Raw genomic sequence first — 19,101 nt, forward strand, 5'->3', positions numbered from 1 at the left:
GAGGAAACATGGAAAACTGTTCTGTGGTCAGGAGGAAACCTTGGACGCCGTGTCCTGTGGACTAAAGAGCAGAGGGAGCATCCAGCTTGTTCTCCTGGCTCAGGTCTAAAGCCTGCATCTCTGATGGTATGGGGTTGCATTAGTGCCTATGGCGTGGGCAGCTCTAACATCTGGAAAGGAACTATGTAATATGTATGAACTATGTAATAACTATGTAATGAAGCCCAGGTTGCTTTGATAGCGGCCTTCAGGTCATCTGCATTGTTGAGCCCCATAGAGAATCTATGGAAGATGAGAGACACCAGACACAACAATGCAGATGACCTGAAGGCCGCTATCAAAGCAACCTGGGCTTCATTACATAGTTATTACATAGTTCCTTTGCACTGATGCAGTAATTCATGCAAAAAGAGGCCCAGCTGAGTATTGAAGGCATAGAAATGAACATACTTTTCAGAAACCTGATATTTCTGTTTAAAATATCCTTTTTTATTGATCTTATGTAATCTTCTAATTTTTTGAGACACTGAATTTGGGGTTTTCTTATCTGTTAGCCATAATCATCAACATTTCAAGAAATAAAGGCTTGAAATATTTTACTCTATGTGTAACAAGTCTATAAAATACATGGGTTTACCTTTCAGAAAAGAGTGACTAAAAATATTGAACTTTTTCATGATATTCTAATTTTTTGAGATGCACGAGTACATTTTACACGGCGACCCAACTTTTTTGGAACTGGGGTTAAATGTAAAAGACCTCTGGCTCCTGGTGAGTGTAGTTTGGTGTTTCTGCCACAGGAGGGCAGCAGTGATCTTAAACACAATCAAGACATAAAACCTGTTTAAAAAAAAAGAGAACAGAAATGAAGTTTAAACTTTTTTACTTCACATAATCCAAAAATGTTTTTACATCCGTCACTGATCGATAAAAAGTCCAAATCAAAAGTCTGCTGCTATGTTCATGATCATAAAGCAGGAATACTCGTGTCAAAGTTTCATGTTTTAAAGAAACTACTTTATATTACACCGTTCTTCTGAACCACAGGGCCAAAAACAGGAGGAAAAGTGTGACTGAGCCGTTTCAGAAAATCACTGCTGAGGAAATATTTCAGTCTTCACACAGACATGATGATGGTTGGTCAGTTTATTTACAGCCCATGGATTTTTAATTTTACATGAGAAATCTACAACAAGCTGTTTCCCAATCACTGTTTTAAAAAAAGAAAATCGTCCTTTCAGGCTGTCATACAGAGCTCAACAGTGAGATTCATTTTAGAGCAAAAGGCAGCTTGAATAGGTGAAACACAAAATTGATTTAAGGTTGCAAAAAAATGGAAATAAGGGGCAAACTGCAAATAAGGGCAATGGAAGTATACAAACAAATAATGTGGTTGACAATTAAAGCCTACTGTACAAGTGTGGGAAACAAACTGATTAATGTGACTTGGAATGGATAATTCTAAGGTCAAAGTTTAGCATAAAAGAGCCACAAATCATTACAAAAGAGCCACGTGTAGGCTTTCCCTTATTTGTTGCCCTTATTTGCAATTTTTTTCTACTTTAATTCCAATTTCACTGCTTTTAGCCCATTTTTTGACATTTTTATCCAGCTTTCTGCAATTTTTTTGCCCTTTTTTGCCACTTCTTGCCCATTAAAGCTGTCTTTTGCAATGAAATGCCACTTTTTGCCCATTTCTCCCACCTTTTTTTTAGATTTTTGCTTATTTTAGTCACTTTTCACTGATTTTTTTGCAACTTTTCTCCCAGTTTTTGCTGCTTTTTGACCATTTTTGTTACCTTTAACTTATTTCTATTGTCACTTTTCACCACTTAGATTGTGGCTCTTGCAAATGTATTTTTCAACAATTTGGCTCTTGGGTTGAGTTGGGTTGAGTAACACTGATCTAACATATCATTTAGAATATAGACACCACAACAGAGATGGTCAAAGGTACCAGTGTGGCTTTAAAGCTTAAAAGCTGTCTGAAACAAACAACAGGAATCACAATGGATTGTGGGATATGTAATCTCTCCCTCCTTGTAAAGAGACGTGTACACAGTCTAGTACTTTCGGTTTTTCAGCGCCGTTTTTAAGGCCAAATCAGACACGAGTGTTCATGCATTAAAAGTGTTGTCAGAAGGATTTTACTAAATGTCTACAGGGATTGGAAAGGTCAATTTTACTTCAGGAACCAGTGGTGCTGAAAACGTGGGCTCTGTTGAGCTCGGTTATATTCAGCATTTTAAAAAAATGATGGGGGCGTAGGTGGCCGAGTGGTTGAGGCACCCCCATGTGTGCGGATGGCCCTTTACTGTATGTCTCTCCCCCGTTCCCGACTCTATCCACTGTCCTCTTCTATCAAATCAAGGCACGAAAATGCCCAAAATAAACCTTTAAAAAAAATTTGTGTTAAACACAAAAAAAGATCAAAGAACAGAAAAGTGGTGATGTAACATTCTGTTCTTCCACAACAACTGCAGCAGGTCACACAAAGGGAAAAAAGAATGTTAGGTCACCAGTGTTGTTCTTTGATCTTCCTTTTTTGACAAAACCAACAGGATGAGAAACAGTTTGGTGTTTGATTCTAAAAATAAATATGAAGTGCCAGGGCAGGATTTCATATTTTTAAACCATAATCAGGGAAACAGCCCGTGTCTGAAGTTAAATTTCTTATTTCAGATTAAAAATCTGTTTGAACATGAGATCGCTCTAAATCAGAATATCGAAGAGCAACAGTGAAGAAACGTTTCCTCATGTCTAAGACATTCTGATCCCGTTTTTACCGCCATGCTTTCAGGGCGCCTCCACATCAGGCGTGATCGGTCGCTTCATCTCTGCTGGTCTGCTGTCACATCGCTAACATCGCTCACTGGGTGTGTACAGTCTGATACAGTAGCTGCTTATTTTCATGATTGGTCTGAGAATCCGCCAAAAAGGAAAGACAGCGATGGCGGCCACTCAGGCGGACATCTTAATGCAGATCTTTGAGTCCATCCTGCTCCTCTGGATGTTTTTATCACTTCGTCTACTTCTACATCAGCGGAGCTCGGAGGAAGAAACAGGCGGGAGACGTTTAGAAATGATTTTACAGCTCCACTCACTGACGAGTGACCCGGCACGCTTCTGTTCACATCTTCAGAACGTTTGTTTTCACAATGATCAAATCAACCAGACTCCTAGATCCCAGCACGGTCTAGATTCCAGGTCTGTCCTCAGGTGGATCCATCCTGCAAAGCTGATTCACCTGTTCCTGGTCAGAGAATGACCAGGCCAATCAGCATCATTTGAGGAGAAAGGGGCGGTAGCTGTGGGTGTGGTTTAGCTGTAAAGCTGTAAACAATGGCAGCCGGTGAAGATATAAGCATGGATCTGAACTGGACATTTATTAAAGAAGAGCAAAGAGCCACACTGGAGGCTTTTCTTGGTGTTTTTGCTCTTCTACTACGCTGACCTCTAACCTCTAACTATAAGCCCTAACCCTAACCAGCATCAGTGAAAGTTTCATTCATCAGCTGGCTCCACTCAGAGTGAACAATCCTGGGCCTCTCTGAGTTTATTCTTCAACAGCGGTCCACGCCCACTACGTCACGTCTTGTCACTCTGATTGGCCTGTGATGACAGTGACTGTTCATCCAATCACCCTCTGGGTTTTTTTCAGGGCTCCGCCCCTCCTAAACTCCGCCTATGGGGTGTTGCCCACACAGATGTGAATATATGTCCCATGGGTATGTCCCACATTAATCTGGCTTGTACGGTCACTCAGATCCAGGTCCAGGTCCCGATCATAAAACCACCCTCAGATGGTTTTCAAACACGGCGTCTCTGATAAAATAATAAGATTCTAACAAGGCAAAACTAACAGAAACCTGACCTGAAGCTCATCTGTAAATAAATCTTTAACAAAATATTAAAATCTCCTTTGATTTTTGGTCTTTTAAATGCAGCGTTTTTAACATTTAAACTTAAAATAGAAAGAATAAAATGTCACTTTATACACTGATGGGAGAAGGGAAACGTTACAAAACAAAAAAGGGAAATAAAAAAGTAAAGAACGTTTTCATGTTTCATGGACAAATAGAAAAGTTTAACTTCACATGAGATCCTAAATCCAGTTCAGACCAAAGATTCACCAACAGACCAGATTAAACAAGATCTGTTGCTTTACAACCATCAGAAAGCCTGTGGGTTTACATCACTAGAACTGGGGGGGGGTGCGCAGTGGACCGTTTCTATAGCAACGCCTCGCTGTGCTTCAGTTTCCTCTTCTCATACCTGTCTGGTAGCTAGGGCTGAACGATTTGGGAAAATAATCTAATTGCGATTTTTTTTTTATCCAATATTACGACGGCGATCTGAAATGCGATTATTCCTTAAGTTCCTCATCTCATGCATTTTCCAACAAACACAAGCAATAAAGCATTCTATATTACAACCAACACACTTTCAGACTACACAAGAGCTGAACAATAAAAAAAAAAAAAAAAAAAAACAGATTTGTGATGATTTTGACTCATATGGCAAACTGGAAAAGAAGTATTAAAATGAATAAAGCAGGATTTTTTTGTAGCGTAGTCTAAAAAAAGCCACTTGAATGATTGCAGAGTTATGTGACACATAACATCTCTGCTGTAAAAAAATAAATAAACTGGTATTTTTATTGCAGGTGAAAGAAAAATTGCACCTTTTGTGATTTGAAAACTGCAGCAAGCTGTACTGCGATTTAATCTAATTTTGGATTAATTGCCCAGCCCTACTGGTAGCTGAGAATATTTTACAGCGTATAATAGGAATGAGGACAGTTGGAGTGAGTTACTCACTATAAATGCAATTTTGCTTTTTTTTTTCTTTTTTGTCAAAAAACAAAGGTGATAACATTCAAAAATGGGAGGATCCAAACTTTAAAGGTCACATATTTTACCCTTTAGGACAAGTTCATTTTGTACTCTAGTGTTGGATGTTTGCATGTCTAAAGACCCCTCTGTTTCAGCCCTGCTCAGAACCAGCTGTTTCTGTGTTTTTAAATGTAAATGAGCTGTCTGACTCCGCCCTTAACTCCGCCCATCTCAATGGAAATGGATGTGGCACTCAACTGAACCTGGGGGCGGGACTAACTCCCCACATGACATCATGAGGGGAAAATGTGAGAACGGCTTGTTTCAGCACACACTTTCTGAAAGGTGGTGTGGGGGGGGCGGGGTCTGATTCTACGGGGGAATTGTGGAGCACATATTTTTGTTAAAAAAGCCTGAAAAAGTGTATTTTGCATAATATGTGACCTTTAAAGTGTTTTTAACCGTACGGTAACGGTATTAGCTGTGATGTTCTACAACAGTTGATGCTTCAGAAACCTTCAGTCTGAACTGGACTGGTTAGACTTGAATGTAAAGTTTCACATCTAAATGTGACGTAAACTTCACATGGAAGCTTAAATGTAAAGGGTTTAACTTAAAGTAAAAATTTTCCTTTAAACTTAAAAGTTTTTGTTATCAAGTATTGACAGATGAGCGTCAGGTAACAGGATTCAAACATAAAAGTGTTTAAAATAAACTAAAAGAAAGTTAATTTCTTGGCGTGATGCTGAGAGGTCAGAGGTCAGCGGGACAGCAGCGGGAGGTCACTGGAGTTCATGATGAGGCTCGAGTCGAGGTTCAGACTCTCTGAGGAAACAAAAATATTCAAGATTCAAAGCTCAAACCAAATCAATTCATTTCTAAAAGTCTGAAAGTAAAGCTGTAGTCAACAGAAATGAGACTGTTCATTCCTCTCTAAAGCCTCGTCTCATGACTTAACGGGATTTTAGAAAATATGCTTGATTCTTTCTGATATTTAGTCATTAAAATAGCAAACTGTCTGGTTTCATCTTATTTCGGTTTTAACCTCAAGCTTCTTCTGTTTTACACAATAAGAACAGTTAAATCTGGTGTATAAGACATTTTAATGCAAATATTTGCCTAAGAAGTTTCCTTGACCCACTGACTGGTGTAAAATACTGAGACACGTCAAAATGATCACAACAGAAGCCACCATCAGCCACTGATTAAAAACTCACTCTATTCAGGGTTTCAGTCACATGACTGGTACAGAAGGTAGCGAGAGCTTAGGACAGTAGCAGCCATCATTGACCACTATGTGGAGCTGCAGCACCTCCTTCTCCTTAAAACTACACCTTCATATCGCTTGACAACCACCAAACCGAGGTTTTCATGTGAAATAGAAACCTTCAGACTATCAGAGGTCTTTATTTGATGCTCTGTTTTTTCTCCACAGAATCGTCTAATATTTGACGATGCGTCTTTTTTCTAATCTGATTAGCACTGACCTTGGTCAAAGTTGAGCTTCTTGCTGGTCGAGCCGTCCCCGAGTCCCTCGATGTCCACCAGGTCGCTGTTCACGTCCGAGTCGTTCAGCGCGCTCAGCGTCACATCCGCGGTCTTCTGTTTCTTAATGGGCGGGGCCAGAGAAGGACTGTTCTGCATCCCCGTCGCCACGACGACCTGCGAGGTGGGCACGGCGATCATAGCCGGAGCGGCTGGAGGCAGAGCCGTCGTCATGGCTACGGCAGTTTTCTTGACGGTCTTCTTGGGGGACTCAGAGGAGATGGGGACTCTGCTGTCCTCGTACAGCTTCCTCTTCACCGTACTCTTGATCTGAGCGCTGCGGGGGACACACGGTTTTTTAAACGCTCAAATGCTGAGTTTAAAAGTCAACTCTTAATGTTTTAGGGTTTTTATTTCCAGCTATATTTACCATACATGTGCATGCTCTCTCCTGTTTCTACATCTCTCTCAGTGTTTAACAAGCAGAGTTTTACTCAGCAACAGAGTTCACACAGCTGTAGTTTACACAAAAAGCCTGTTCATGTCTAATATTATAGGACTGTTTATAGAGAAGACAATAAACAAGAACAGCGCTAATTTCTCTGATAAATGGTCATACTGGGAGGACTGTGGTGTGTATGCAAACTTTGTGAAGCTCTTTGCACGCTGGTGGTTTAGAAAAACTTGAAGCCGTTCCTTTTGGGCCAGTTAGAGGTGATGTAGAATACTAAATCTTACGTTTCAGTTTAGCCATGAATCCCTGATAATACACAGACAGCCATGCGGTTAACAGAGTCAAACTCTCACCATGTTTCTATCTTCATCAAATTAAAAAAAAAAAGAAATATCTTTTATAATCACAAAAAAATAAGTAAAAGTTAAAGAGTCATACACTGTCCTCTCTTTGATCACCGTGCTGATGTTGTTCAAGTCGTCTCCAAACCGACGCACCGCCAAACGCAGCATCTCAATCTCCGTCTCAGTCCACTTAGCTCTGAGGAAACATGCACACGTTTAGAACATAAACCCAATCCTTTATGTGATTACACCACCTAAATTACAGTTTTACTACAAGAATTCCTAAATCAAATGTGAGAACACATCAGTCGCAATATTCCACCTTTAAATACCAAAGTAAGAATTTTAGAAATTCTGAAATATCACAGTGACATCAGTATATGTAGCTCAGGTTCCTCCATGTCCCTGATCTTTGCAGAGATGTTTCTACACCTTGACTTGAGTCTACATGTGCTAAATTAAACTGACTGGACGTTATTTATATAGAAGGCCTCACAGCTGACAATGATATCAGAGCAAAAACCATGAGGTCAGAGGAGCTGCAGAGCTCAATTCTAAACATTATGTCTGGGGGAAACCAGGCATCGCTCATCACCTGCCCAACACCACCCCTACAGTGAAGCATGGTGGTGCCAGCATCATGCTGTGGGGGTTTCAACAGCCGAGACTGGGAGACTGGTCAGGGTTGAGGGAGAGCTGAGTGGAGCTAAGTACAGAGATATCCTCACTGGAAACCTGTCCCACAGCGCTCAGGTCCTCAGACTGGGCTGAAGGTTCATCTTCCAACATGACAAAGACCCTGAGACCACAGCAAGGACTACAAAGTCCGGCCTCTTGTTGCTGCTTGTTTACGTCACGACTCCACCACACCCGAAAGTACTCTGATTGGTCCTGTCACTTTCTAACCGGGCCCAAACTGTTCAGACAGGAGCTTTGCGAGATGGATTCGCCAGTGAGAAACACGGAAATGGACATATTCATCTGCTTTGCAAGGTTAATCAGACTGAGGATTTGCAAAGAAGAATAAAATCTCTTGGTCCAAGTGAACAAAGCTTGTTGTGTCAAATTAAAAAAGACCTCAGACTGTGATTTCTGCCAAAGACACTTCAACTGAGAACTGAGTAAAGGGTCTGAATGCTGATGTCAATGTGATATTTAGGTTTTTTTGTTGTTGTTTTTTCAAATTTGCAAAAATGTCTAAAATTCTGTTTTCATTCTGTTATGATCTGGTACTGAGAGTAGTTTAAAAATAAAAATGAATTTAATTGACTTTAGTATCAGTCAGCCACATAAACTGAAACAAATAAAGGGCTCTAACTACTTTCTGAATGTACTGTACGTATATCATGAACAAAAGAGTTCTAAAATTGACCGTCATTAAACTCTGTTAGAACCAAAAGGCTAGTGATGACCTAAGATGTCTGCAGAGTGAATGCACAGATAGACGGACAACCCAAAAATAAAAGGCTTCTGGCATAAAAATATTACAACATTAACTCAGGGTTAGCAGCACAATGTAGGTCTGGAAGAGTGAAAGTCAGGATAATTTAAACAATCAGTTGTGACACGTCCTCCTGCCACTAAACCAGGTCAGGCATCGAGAGTGTGATCAGTGTTACAGAGAAGTCAAGTCTCAGTGGTCAGGGTTACAGAGAAGTAAAGTCTCAGTGGTCAGGGTTACAGAGAAGTCAAGTCTCAGTGGTCAGGGTTACAGAGAAGTCAAGTCTCAGTGATCAGGGTTACAGAGAAGTCAAGTCTCAGTGGTCAGGGTTACAGAGAAGTAAAGTCTCAGTGATCAGGGTTACAGAGAAGTCAAGTCTCAGTGATCAGGGTTACAGAGAAGTAAAGTCTCAGTGGTCAGGGTTACAGAGAAGTCAAGTCTCAGTGGTCAGGGTTACAGAGAAGTAAAGTCTCAGTGATCAGGGTTACAGAGAAGTCAAGTCTCAGTGATCAGGGTTACAGAGAAGTCAAGTCTCAGTGATCAGGGTTACAGAGAAGTAAAGTCTCAGTGATCAGGGTTACAGAGAAGTAAAGTCTCAGTGATCAGGGTTACAGAGAAGTCAAGTCTCAGTGGTCAGGGTTACAGAGAAGTCAAGTCTCAGTGATCAGGGTTACAGAGAAGTCAAGTCTCAGTGATCAGGGTTACAGAGAAGTCAAGTCTCAGTGGTCAGGGTTACAGAGAAGTCAAGTCTCAGTGGTCAGGGTTACAGAGAAGTCAAGTCTCAGTGGTCAGGGTTACAGAGAAGTCAAGTCTCAGTGGTCAGGGTTACAGAGAAGTCAAGTCTCAGTGATCAGGGTTACAGAGAAGTCAAGTCTCAGTGTGTTGGTCTCACCCTGCAGGGCTGGAGTCAGACACTGGGTGCAGCTGCATGGTTAGCTCTCCCAGTTTGGTGAAAGCAGCACCGGCTGCAGAGAAAATCTCCCCGACCTGCAGAGGAGATAAGCAAAGATGGTTCTAGGTTTGAAGGGGCAATCAAGACAAAATAATGGAAGACAACGGCTATATATATTAGGGATACATGATATTATCCACCCAGTATCGGTTTCAGCAGATATCAACATTTTTCATATATTTACATCCGATATTTTGGCCGTGAATATCAGCAAATATCAACAGTAAAATCTGTCCATATATCCTAATAAATTGGTGGAGTTTTAGGCTGAACCGACAGAACTATGTAAGTTGAGATCTTTTTCTTTATTCATTCCCATTCTTTTAATTTTAACCCCTTAAAGCCTGTTGTATCATATTTGATACATACTTTTATGATACCTAAAACAAAAAAATTCTGAATACAATCTGATAAATGATAAAAACGCCCTCAAATGGATTTTCAGTTACCAAAAACACCTAATGTATCAAATGCGATACATATTAGGGCTGTCAAAATTGACGCATTAATGCAGATTTATCCACCATCATGACTAATCTGATTAAAAATTTTAACACAACTAACCCATCTACAGCGTAGAAAAACTCAAAATCCCTGAAATGTCTCTGGCAACGCATTTCGGGCAGTTTGTCCAAGTAGGGCTACCGAGCATGCGCAAATGGGTCGTTGATCCAAAATTATTGACAGAACTTCATTTATTTTTTTTCATTCTATTCATTTTATTTTTATTCAGGTGAAAAAAAATTCTACTGCCTCATGTTATGTTCAAATACAGCTCTGTTCTGTTGTTGTGTTTTTATGCACTTTTTGATGTGCTTTTGTCATGTTGCCAAATTTAAAAGGGAGACTACTAATAAAAGTGAATATTTTTCATCAAATTGATCTGTATTGTTTCAAAATTTGACATTACCAGCTGCTTACTGGGTACTGAACATGTCCGGCCCAGCTACATTTCTTTATTTTAAAATTTGGCCCAGTTGAATTTGTAATTGAATAGCCCTGGCACATATATTCCCTTCTTTCTTGTGTCTGTTTGCTTATGCAAAATGAAACACGATTAATATAGATTCAAAATGAATGACATTTAATCATGATTAATTGAAATTAATCCACAGCAACCCCGTGATTAATCTGATTACAAATTTTAATCCTTTTACAGCACTAATAATATATATGTTAAATTTCATGGAAATTTGGAATTTTGGAGATTTCAGTAGAAAGTGAAATAAACATTTCAGTTCCAAAAAATAGAATTTTCTGGCTCTAATTTGTGTTTTCAGGCTTTAATGGTTTAAAGTGTGTTTTAAGAAAAAAACAAATGTTTTTTTTCATCCTCAAACCTAAAATTATGTTAAAAGGACGGAAGTTTTAGTTATGTAAAACATATTTATGTATCAGTATCGGCGAAAATCCAATATCGTGCATCCCTACTAAATCTAAATATTTGTGCAGTGTAGACAGTGTGCAAGGGTTTGCCTGGGTGTTTAATGTGCTCATTTCTCTCTACAGCGCTTGTCTCAGGGTCTACAGGTATTATAAAAAGATTCTGACGTTTTAACTTGTATTTATATTTTCTATTATTTTATGATAGAGTAATATCATGCCGAAATTAGCATCAGACAGTGCTGGTTTAAAAGCAGTCAGTTGAATCAGTCTTAATGAAATATTCATTAAATAAACTGAACTTTAATTTAAGTATCTGATTTGTGAATGGACTTCTGTTTACAGCAGCATCATGCTAGGTTTACAGTGATGAAGTCGCTTAAAACCACTCTGCTGTTTTTCTTACAGGTGAGTCTAGTGTTTCATGGGTGTCTTACCTTTGCAGATGCTGACGTCATCGCGGTGAAACACCTGAATGTCTTTTATTTAACTTCTTCTTCAATCAAAACAATGAAAACCAGCGCTAGCTGCTAGCTAAAGTTAGCTCCTGTAACGCTAGCTAGCTCAGTGTCGTTAACGGGCTTCCATAGAAAGCTCGGTAAGATTTTAAAACAAGAAAATGTAGGAGAATAATACGTGATTAGATAAATCAGATCGAAACTGAATAATTATATTTACATATTGACTTATTTAACTCAAATTTAGGACAACAAAGGCAGACTGGATAAAGGAAATGTTGCGCTACTTTCAAACACCAACCCCATTGGTCAGTCTCACCGGAAAAGGCGGGGTGTGTCACATCGAGCACTTTCATTGGTCGATTGCGCTGCGGGCTCACGACAGATGCCGAAACCCACCGAGTAAAGCCGAGTGATGAGGATCAGCTGACTGCAGGGCTCTGTCGTCCTTCGATGGAACATTTCCAGTTTATTTAGTGATTTAAAAATCAAACCACGTTCTGATTAATCGCTCACACCGACGCCGAGAGCCGACATGCCGTCGCTTCTGTTCTGCGGACCGAAGATGGCCGCGTGCGGGATCGTGATCAGCATCTGGGGGGTCATAATGCTGGTAAGCGACGGCGGAGGATCAGGCTATTTCCTGGAAGCTGGTGAACCATTCATAGAGATAACGTCTCTCTCCAAATAATCAAACTTGTCTGTTGGTGGTGGCGCTTTTCAATGATTTTATTACATTTAAAACGTCGAAGTTCGAGATGTCGAACAATTATCGATCATAACGTCTGTTTCAGTAAATAGACGGAGACCGAGCAGGCCAAGCTGTTAGACTAGATCAGTATACTGTTCTAATAATCGATACAGATCCTTTCTTTAAATCAGCTAAATATGTGTTTAACTGACGACATCACGACACACAAGCTACCTGCTTTAGTACTGACTTAGTTCAGAGATAGAGGGCCCAATACTGGGAAATATACAGTTTTTAATTTCTGAAAACTGGAGGAAACTAGAGCCAGGTCCTCACTGGTCACATGACTCACTGTCCCTGATTGATTTAATCTCATGTCATGATGGGTTTATCCTCGACTTCCCACATTACTGCACATTTCCATTTTATTTTGAAGGGTTTCATTCAACTTCTTGGTCCCGTTTCAGTTTATAGTGTCAAAAGGGTTTTATTCTGTTTTTAAGTATAAACAGCAAAAATGGTCAAAAAGTGGCAAAAAAAAGCGGATCAAGTTGCAAAAATAGTCAAATAGCTGCAAAAACGTGGGGAAAAAAACGAGTGAAAAGTGAGTAAAATGGGCAAAAAACAGCAGAGAGTTGGGTAAAAATGGCAAATATCAGCAAGAGGTTAGATTGTGTCTCTTGCAAATGTATTTTTCAGCGGTTTGTCTCTTTGGTTGAGCGGGGTTGAGGAACACTGCACTAGCCCCTCACCAGGGGCGTAGCTAGGGATTTAGCACCCCCAGAAAGACTATTACACCGGGCCCCCCTTAACCAGCTCACCAAGCAACAAATGTTTCCTCGTTTTTAAAGATGTCACTGCATTTGAACCATTATTTCCCCATTTCTGAGCATTATTCTTACTAAATTGACTTGCATTATTTTGCAGAGCTGGACCATTTGGACATTTCTAAGGGAGGAGCAGGCCCCCCAGTGAAAAGAAAACCTTAAATAAAGGAAACTATGACGTCAGAAATTATCCATTGCAAGTCACATTAATCAGTTTGTATCCCGCATTTATACTGTTGGCTTTAATTTTCAACTTTTAAATTTGTCTGTATATTTTCATTGCCCTTATTTGCATTTTTTGCCACTTTTAATCAATTTTTTACTGCTTAAGCCCACTTTTGCCACTTCTTTTTGTCCCATTTTTGACTCTTTTATCCTGCTTTTTACTATTTGCTGGGCAATGGAAATATACAGACAAATTTAAAAGTTGACAATTAAACCCAACTGTATAAGTGTGGGAAACAAACTGATTAATGTGACTTATAACGGATGATTTCTGAGGTCTAAGTTTCCCTTTTAAAGTTTTTCTGAAGGAATAATGTTTCAAATTAAGACATAAAAGAGCCACAAATCATCACAGAAGAGCCACACGTTGAGTATCACTGGGCTAGTGGGTGTTCTTAATATAACATGTGGTTCATGTCATGTGTCTTGTAAGCTGCTTTTTTCTAACAGCATGTGACAAATATGCAAAAATATGAAAGCAGGAAGCTGACAGATTCTTTTTCACAGCACTCTATGGAGCTGGAGAGGAGCAAGAAAAACTCTGCAGCTCCAACCTCTTGTCCAAATATAGCAACTTAATGTAAAAATACGTAATCTTCATTTAGTTAATTATGGTCCAGAGAGACTAGAACACAGGGCCGGTTATGTCCCCGAGCCTCATGTTGAGCCACTCTGTTCTTGCAGGCGATGCTGGGAATCTTCTTCAGCGCCAAGTCAGCGGTGTTGATCGAGGACGTCCCGTTCACTGAGGAGGACATCCGCGGAGAGTAAGTTCTCACAAAGTCATGAATCCGATAAAAACCTGTTTGTTTCCTCCTTACAATGAGTGAGACTGGATGGACGTCAGCTATGGAAGCAGCAAAGATCAGGGTTAACTTCCACAGGTAGCGCTGAAGCAGACAGAACTGTTTGGTGGAAACAGACCATCTCACATCCAGGTTTTTAACCCATGTCTGCCCCTTTTCTGTGTGAGCTTTTTAAACTTTTTCCCTGAATGCTTCTCTACTCTCAGGATTCAGAAGTAGTAGATTGTTTTTTCCACAATTTTAACAGTTCACACATTTTGAATCAATTCAGAATTTCATTTTTTTCACTTTTCAGAAAAGGATCTTTTTGATACTTTTGAAGAAAAAAAATCTGGATTTTTGAGTTTACAAAGTCATGCAGTTATGATAAAGATCTGAAAAGCAGTTATTAAGGATCTTGGGCAACAGAAGGACTTCACTCACAATCCTAGTCCTCGCTCTGAGGTTTGTGCTCGTGCCCTAAATATAATTAGACCCACTGTCAGTGCTGCTTACATGGACATCTTCCCCTCTTGTGTGATGCAGTGCCTATAAAAGTACTGACCCCTTTGGATGTTTTACCCTTTTATTAATTGTTCAAATCAATCATTGTCCAAAAAAAAAATCAAAAGAGCTCTTTAATGTTAAAGTGAAAACAGATTTTTACAAAGTAATGTCAATTAAATAAAAGATCTGTCATGTAAAATAAGTGACTGCATAAATATTCTGTAATATTTTCTGTGTGGATAGGCTTAAACATCTGGACTTTATCATTTTACTCCATTCTTCTTTGATAAACTGCTCAAGCTCTGTCAGGTTGATCAGGGATCAGGTGTGAACAGACCTTTTTAAGTCCAGACACTAATCTCTATTGGATCGAGGTCTGGGCTTTGACTCGGCCACTCCAGAACATTCCCCGTGTTGTGTTTAAACCATTTTATGTGTAGCTTTCTCTGTCAGACTGATGAAGATTGTCCTCCAGGATTCATTTCCCCCTCTACCTTTACAAGCCTTCCAGGGCCAGCAGCTGAGAAGCATCCCCACAGCATGATGCTGCCACCAGCGTGCTCCACAGTGGGGATGGTGTGTTCGTGGTGATGTCAGTGTTTGGCGTCTTGTCTGATGGTCTCAAAGCTCCATTCTGGTCTCATCAGACCAAAGACCTTTCTTCCTCTTGACCATGGAGTCTCCCACAGTCCTTCTGGTGAACTCTAGTCCAGATTGAATCTGAGTTTTCTTCAACAGTGTCTTTCTCTTTGCCACTCTCCCATAAAGCTCTGACTGGTGAAGAACCCGGCCAACAGTTGTTGTCTGCAGAGTCTCTCCATCTCAGCTGCTGAAGCTTGGAGCTCCTTCAGAGTAGTCATAGGTGTCTTGGTGTCCTCTCTCACTAGTCTCCTTCTTGCACGCCCACTCAGTGTGTGAGGACGGTCTGATCTAGGCAGATTTACACATGTGACATATTCCTTCATTTCTTCATGATGGATTTAACTGAACTCTGGGGGATGTTCAGAGACTTGGAGATGTTTCTGTCTCCATCCTCTGACTCAGACTTTTCAACAACCTTTTCTCTGAGTGTTCTTTTGTCTTCAGGGTGTAATGGTAGCCATGAATACTGACGAACCAGTGGCTGGAACTTCCAGACACAGGTGTCTTTGTACTACAGTCATGAACTGTGAGACTACTAGCACCAACTGTCTGAACCTCTGTTGGATTGGCTCAGCCACTTTAAAGGGGGTGAATATTTCTGCAGTCGCTTATTTTGTATTACATATTTTTATTTAAGTGGCATTATCTCCACTTTGACATTAAAGATGTTTTTTGTCTAAAAAGTCCAGTTATATTGACCATGATCAATTCATGAAATCCATCTGAGGGGGTGAATGTTTTTCATAAAGTGTTTTTTTTTTAAGTCTGGATTTCAGGCTCTGGATTTAGCTCTGATCTCATGGTGCACCCTCAGACAGCAGAACGTTTTGACTGGAAAATCCAGATAAAAAAAGAAATCCTCAATTTGTAAAAATAAAGTTTAGCAGTCTTAGAACTTCAGATCTGGTTGCGTCACAGTAACTTCCGTCTTCTTCTTCCTTGCAGTAAAAACCCTCCTCAGAACATCTACAGTCTCTACAACCAGGTCGGCATCAACTGCTTCATCGCTGCCGCCGTCTACGTGGCGGTGGGCGCCGTGTCGCTCTGCCAGGTACGGCTGAACAAACGCCAGGAGTACATGGTCACATAAAGCTGCGGCGCTGGTGACACCAGCAGCTGGAGGTCAGCGTTACTTCCTGTACAGCGAACCAGTGGAGTGTTTTACATGTTTTACATGTTTCTGAATAATTTATTTTAGAGTTGAACCTTTAATGTGTTTGTTGTCTGGTGTAATGTTTGTTGTTGTCGGATGAAATTTGACATCATTCCTTGGAGCAGGTTATTCTTGCTGCCTTCTTCCTCTTCCTGTGTGCCACATGGATTTGTCACTGAATTGGATTTACATTCACAGAGTAAGAAATACACGAATCAAGTAAAGTCAAATGTAAGATTCTCCGTCAGCTGAGGGATTCCTCACAAGCTGCTCTGTTATTCCCACTCTCTGATCTTTATTCCTGCTGAAACAAACACATCAAGATCCGTGAAACTCCAGTTGTTAAGTAAAATATTTTGGCTGTTTGTGATGCTTCTGTGGTGAATAGCCTTGCAATAAAGTGTGTGTGAAAACTAAAACACCATTGTTGTCATATTTTTATAAAATTAACTATTTGGTCTCTGTTTTTAGAAGAATAGGGAGATTAATAATTAAATAAGACAAAAGATTAAGTCACACCATAAAAACGGATTTGCTGGGCATAAAAAGCAGCAGTCACTAGAGGGAAGCTGCAAACTTAATCTAAGGCCCAAACCAGCATCTGTACATTTCAGATTTCATGTTGGGCTAAATGTTTTTGATTCTCATCTCATCTAGTCCCATTCAGCATTTTTAATTTTGACTTTGTAAATTAATTCAGCTCAAATTCACCAGAGAGAATTTATTTGGAAGATTTTTAGAATTGTCTCAGTTTCTTAAATTAGCCTAAAATCACTAAGCTCACAAAAACGGACACATTTGTTCCTAAGGACAAAAACCCATTGAAAACCACTGAAAATGAGATTTTTGTCAGCAGAAGGAAGCATGAAGGTCTCTAAAATGTCCTGGTAGATGGCCGTGTTGACTGTGGACTTCAGAAAACACAGTGGGCCAACACCAGCTTTATGGAGATGCTGATTTTGGTTTCCTGCAGGACTTGGCACCTGCCCATACCGCCAAAGGTACCAAAAGTCGCTTCAATGACCATGGTGTTACTGAGCTTGGTTCTGACCTGAACCCCATAGAGAATCTATGGAAGATGAGAGACACCAGACCCAACAATGCAGATGACCTGAAGGCCGCTATCAAAGCACTGCTTCATTACACCTGAGCAGTGCCACAGGCTGATCGCCTCCATGCCACGCCGCATTGATGCAGTAATTCATGCAGAAGGAGGCCCAACCAAGTATTGATGCATAGAAATGAACAGACTTTTCAAAAGCCTGACATTTCTGTTTAAAACATTTTTTATTGATCTTATGTAATATTCTAATTTTCTGAGACACTGAATTTTGGGTTTTCATTATCTGTAAGCCATGATCATCAACATTTCAAGAAATAAAGGCTTGAAATATTTCTCTATGTAGTCATGGACCAAAGTATTGGCACCCCTGGAATTTTTACAGAAAATACACCATTTCTCCCAGAAATTGTTGCAATTACAAATGTTTTTGGTGTACACGTTTATTTCCTCTATGTGCATTGGAACAACACAAAAAATCAGAAGAAAAAAGACAAAATTGACACAATTTTATACAAAACTCAAAAAATGGGCCAGACCTGGTCCATTGGTAGCCCCAGGTGCCAGACTGGCAGCACCTGGGGCTACCAGAGGCTCAAAACAAGAGTCAATAGCAACAGCAAAATCAGCTGTTTAGCATTGGCAGAGAAGATTTGGCACATTTTTCATGGGCGCAACCCACATAGGGGAGAGTGGGGGGATTTGTACCAGCTGGGAAGTAGTGCCACCCCTTGTTTCTAGAAAACCACAGAAGAAATTGGTCATGTGACCACATATTTTTGAAGAGCTATCCATTTTACTCATCCTGTATAAAAGGGAGACACATGGCATGAGAGGTATGCACATTTTAGCTCAAAAAACTGTTGTTTGCCTTTCAAAGTAAAATTTCTATGATCAAGGTTTTTTGATTGTTGTGTCTGAACAATAATAGACAAGTTTGAAAACATTTCACATGTTTTAGTGCGTCAGTCGGCTACACAATGAGTCTATACAGTTAGCATGACGTTAGCTCTAAACTGCTGGATCATGCTAGGTTGTCAAAATAGTGGGGCTGGGGTGATTTGTGCCAAAAGGCCTGGGTTAAGTTGTGCCAGTGGCACATCCACAAACCCAGACCCACAGACACACCCGAACCCTGACCCCCACACAACCAGACCCAAATACCCACACATGCAGACCCACACACCCAGACACATAAATCCCAGACCTAGACCCTAACCCACACACCCTCACACCCAGTCCCACACACCGACACACCTACCCTGACAAATCCACACAATCGCATACCTAGACCTACACACCTAGTACCCAACAAAGAAGGACCAAGAACAGCTGGAGAAGTGAGGAGATGGACCTCATCAGGGTTTGATTTACCTGCCATTTCTTTAATTTAGCTAACACTGATTTCAGTTTTGAGTTTGCACTGTTATTAAAGAGCAGTTTATTCAGTTTTTAAGTGGCCTAAGTCACAATGAAATGTTCAGAAATTGGCCTAAATCACTTTATTCATATATGTTGCATAACTGACAGACTGTATGTCAACAGGAATCTATTGCCAAAGCCTTTTTTGCCTGAAATGATTCACAAATATCAATACTGTGTATTTAAGTTTTTTGTGTTTTCCATAAAACTAGAAAATATGACTTATGCAATTAGATTAATTGGGTGATTATATCTAAATAAACCCTAAATGAGTACTTTTGTATTGAATTTGTCTTGCTTCTATACAGCATTATAGTTTATGAGATTAAAATGCTCTGTTTTACTTCAATAATCTTCAATAATCACTGGCACAACTTGCCCCTGGTGTGCCACGAGACCACTTTTTTCTGAAAGCTATATTTCTTAAACAGTTTATC

At 40.1% G+C, this 19,101-nt stretch overlaps 2 protein-coding genes across 2 annotated transcripts; one reads left to right on the plus strand and one right to left on the minus strand.

Annotated features, from left to right (window-relative positions):
* Positions 1-1,792: 1,792 nt before the first annotated feature.
* c12h17orf49 (chromosome 12 C17orf49 homolog) lies at positions 1,793-11,650 on the minus strand. The gene is made up of 5 exons (XM_041801057.1): positions 11,332-11,650; positions 9,452-9,546; positions 7,213-7,314; positions 6,323-6,657; positions 1,793-5,660 (listed from the first exon to the last, which is right to left on the minus strand). The coding sequence occupies exons 1-5, from the start codon at positions 11,350-11,352 to the stop codon at positions 5,596-5,598; spliced, it is 618 nt and encodes a 205-aa protein (XP_041656991.1). The 5' UTR covers positions 11,353-11,650; the 3' UTR covers positions 1,793-5,595.
* Positions 11,651-11,724: 74 nt separating this feature from the next.
* rnasekb (ribonuclease, RNase K b) lies at positions 11,725-16,601 on the plus strand. Its single transcript, XM_041801058.1, has 3 exons — positions 11,725-11,965; positions 13,780-13,862; positions 15,975-16,601. The coding sequence occupies exons 1-3, from the start codon at positions 11,888-11,890 to the stop codon at positions 16,117-16,119; spliced, it is 306 nt and encodes a 101-aa protein (XP_041656992.1). The 5' UTR covers positions 11,725-11,887; the 3' UTR covers positions 16,120-16,601.
* The last annotated feature ends 2,500 nt before the right edge of the window (positions 16,602-19,101 follow it).

This window comes from Cheilinus undulatus, linkage group 12, assembly GCF_018320785.1.
Source record: "Cheilinus undulatus linkage group 12, ASM1832078v1, whole genome shotgun sequence".
In the NCBI taxonomy this organism is placed as follows: Eukaryota; Metazoa; Chordata; class Actinopteri; order Labriformes; family Labridae; genus Cheilinus; species Cheilinus undulatus.

What these genes read in the sequence shown, in the direction of transcription:
- c12h17orf49 (XM_041801057.1), bottom strand. Translation starts at nt 11,352, where the DNA reads ATGACGTCAGCATCTGCAAAG. An exon ending in TCTGACTCCAGCCCTGCAGG is followed by an intron (nt 7,315 to 9,451) that starts GTGAGACCAACA and finishes ATGTTTCCTCAG; the next exon opens with AGCTAAGTGGACTGAGACGG. An exon ending in GTGATCAAAGAGAGGACAGT is followed by an intron (nt 6,658 to 7,212) that starts GTATGACTCTTT and finishes TGTCCCCCGCAG; the next exon opens with CGCTCAGATCAAGAGTACGG.
- rnasekb (XM_041801058.1), top strand. Translation starts at nt 11,888, where the DNA reads ATGCCGTCGCTTCTGTTCTGCGGACCGAAGATGGCCGCGTGCGGGATC. An exon ending in TCTGGGGGGTCATAATGCTG is followed by an intron (nt 11,966 to 13,779) that starts GTAAGCGACGGC and finishes CTGTTCTTGCAG; the next exon opens with GCGATGCTGGGAATCTTCTT. An exon ending in GAGGAGGACATCCGCGGAGA is followed by an intron (nt 13,863 to 15,974) that starts GTAAGTTCTCAC and finishes TCTTCCTTGCAG; the next exon opens with TAAAAACCCTCCTCAGAACA.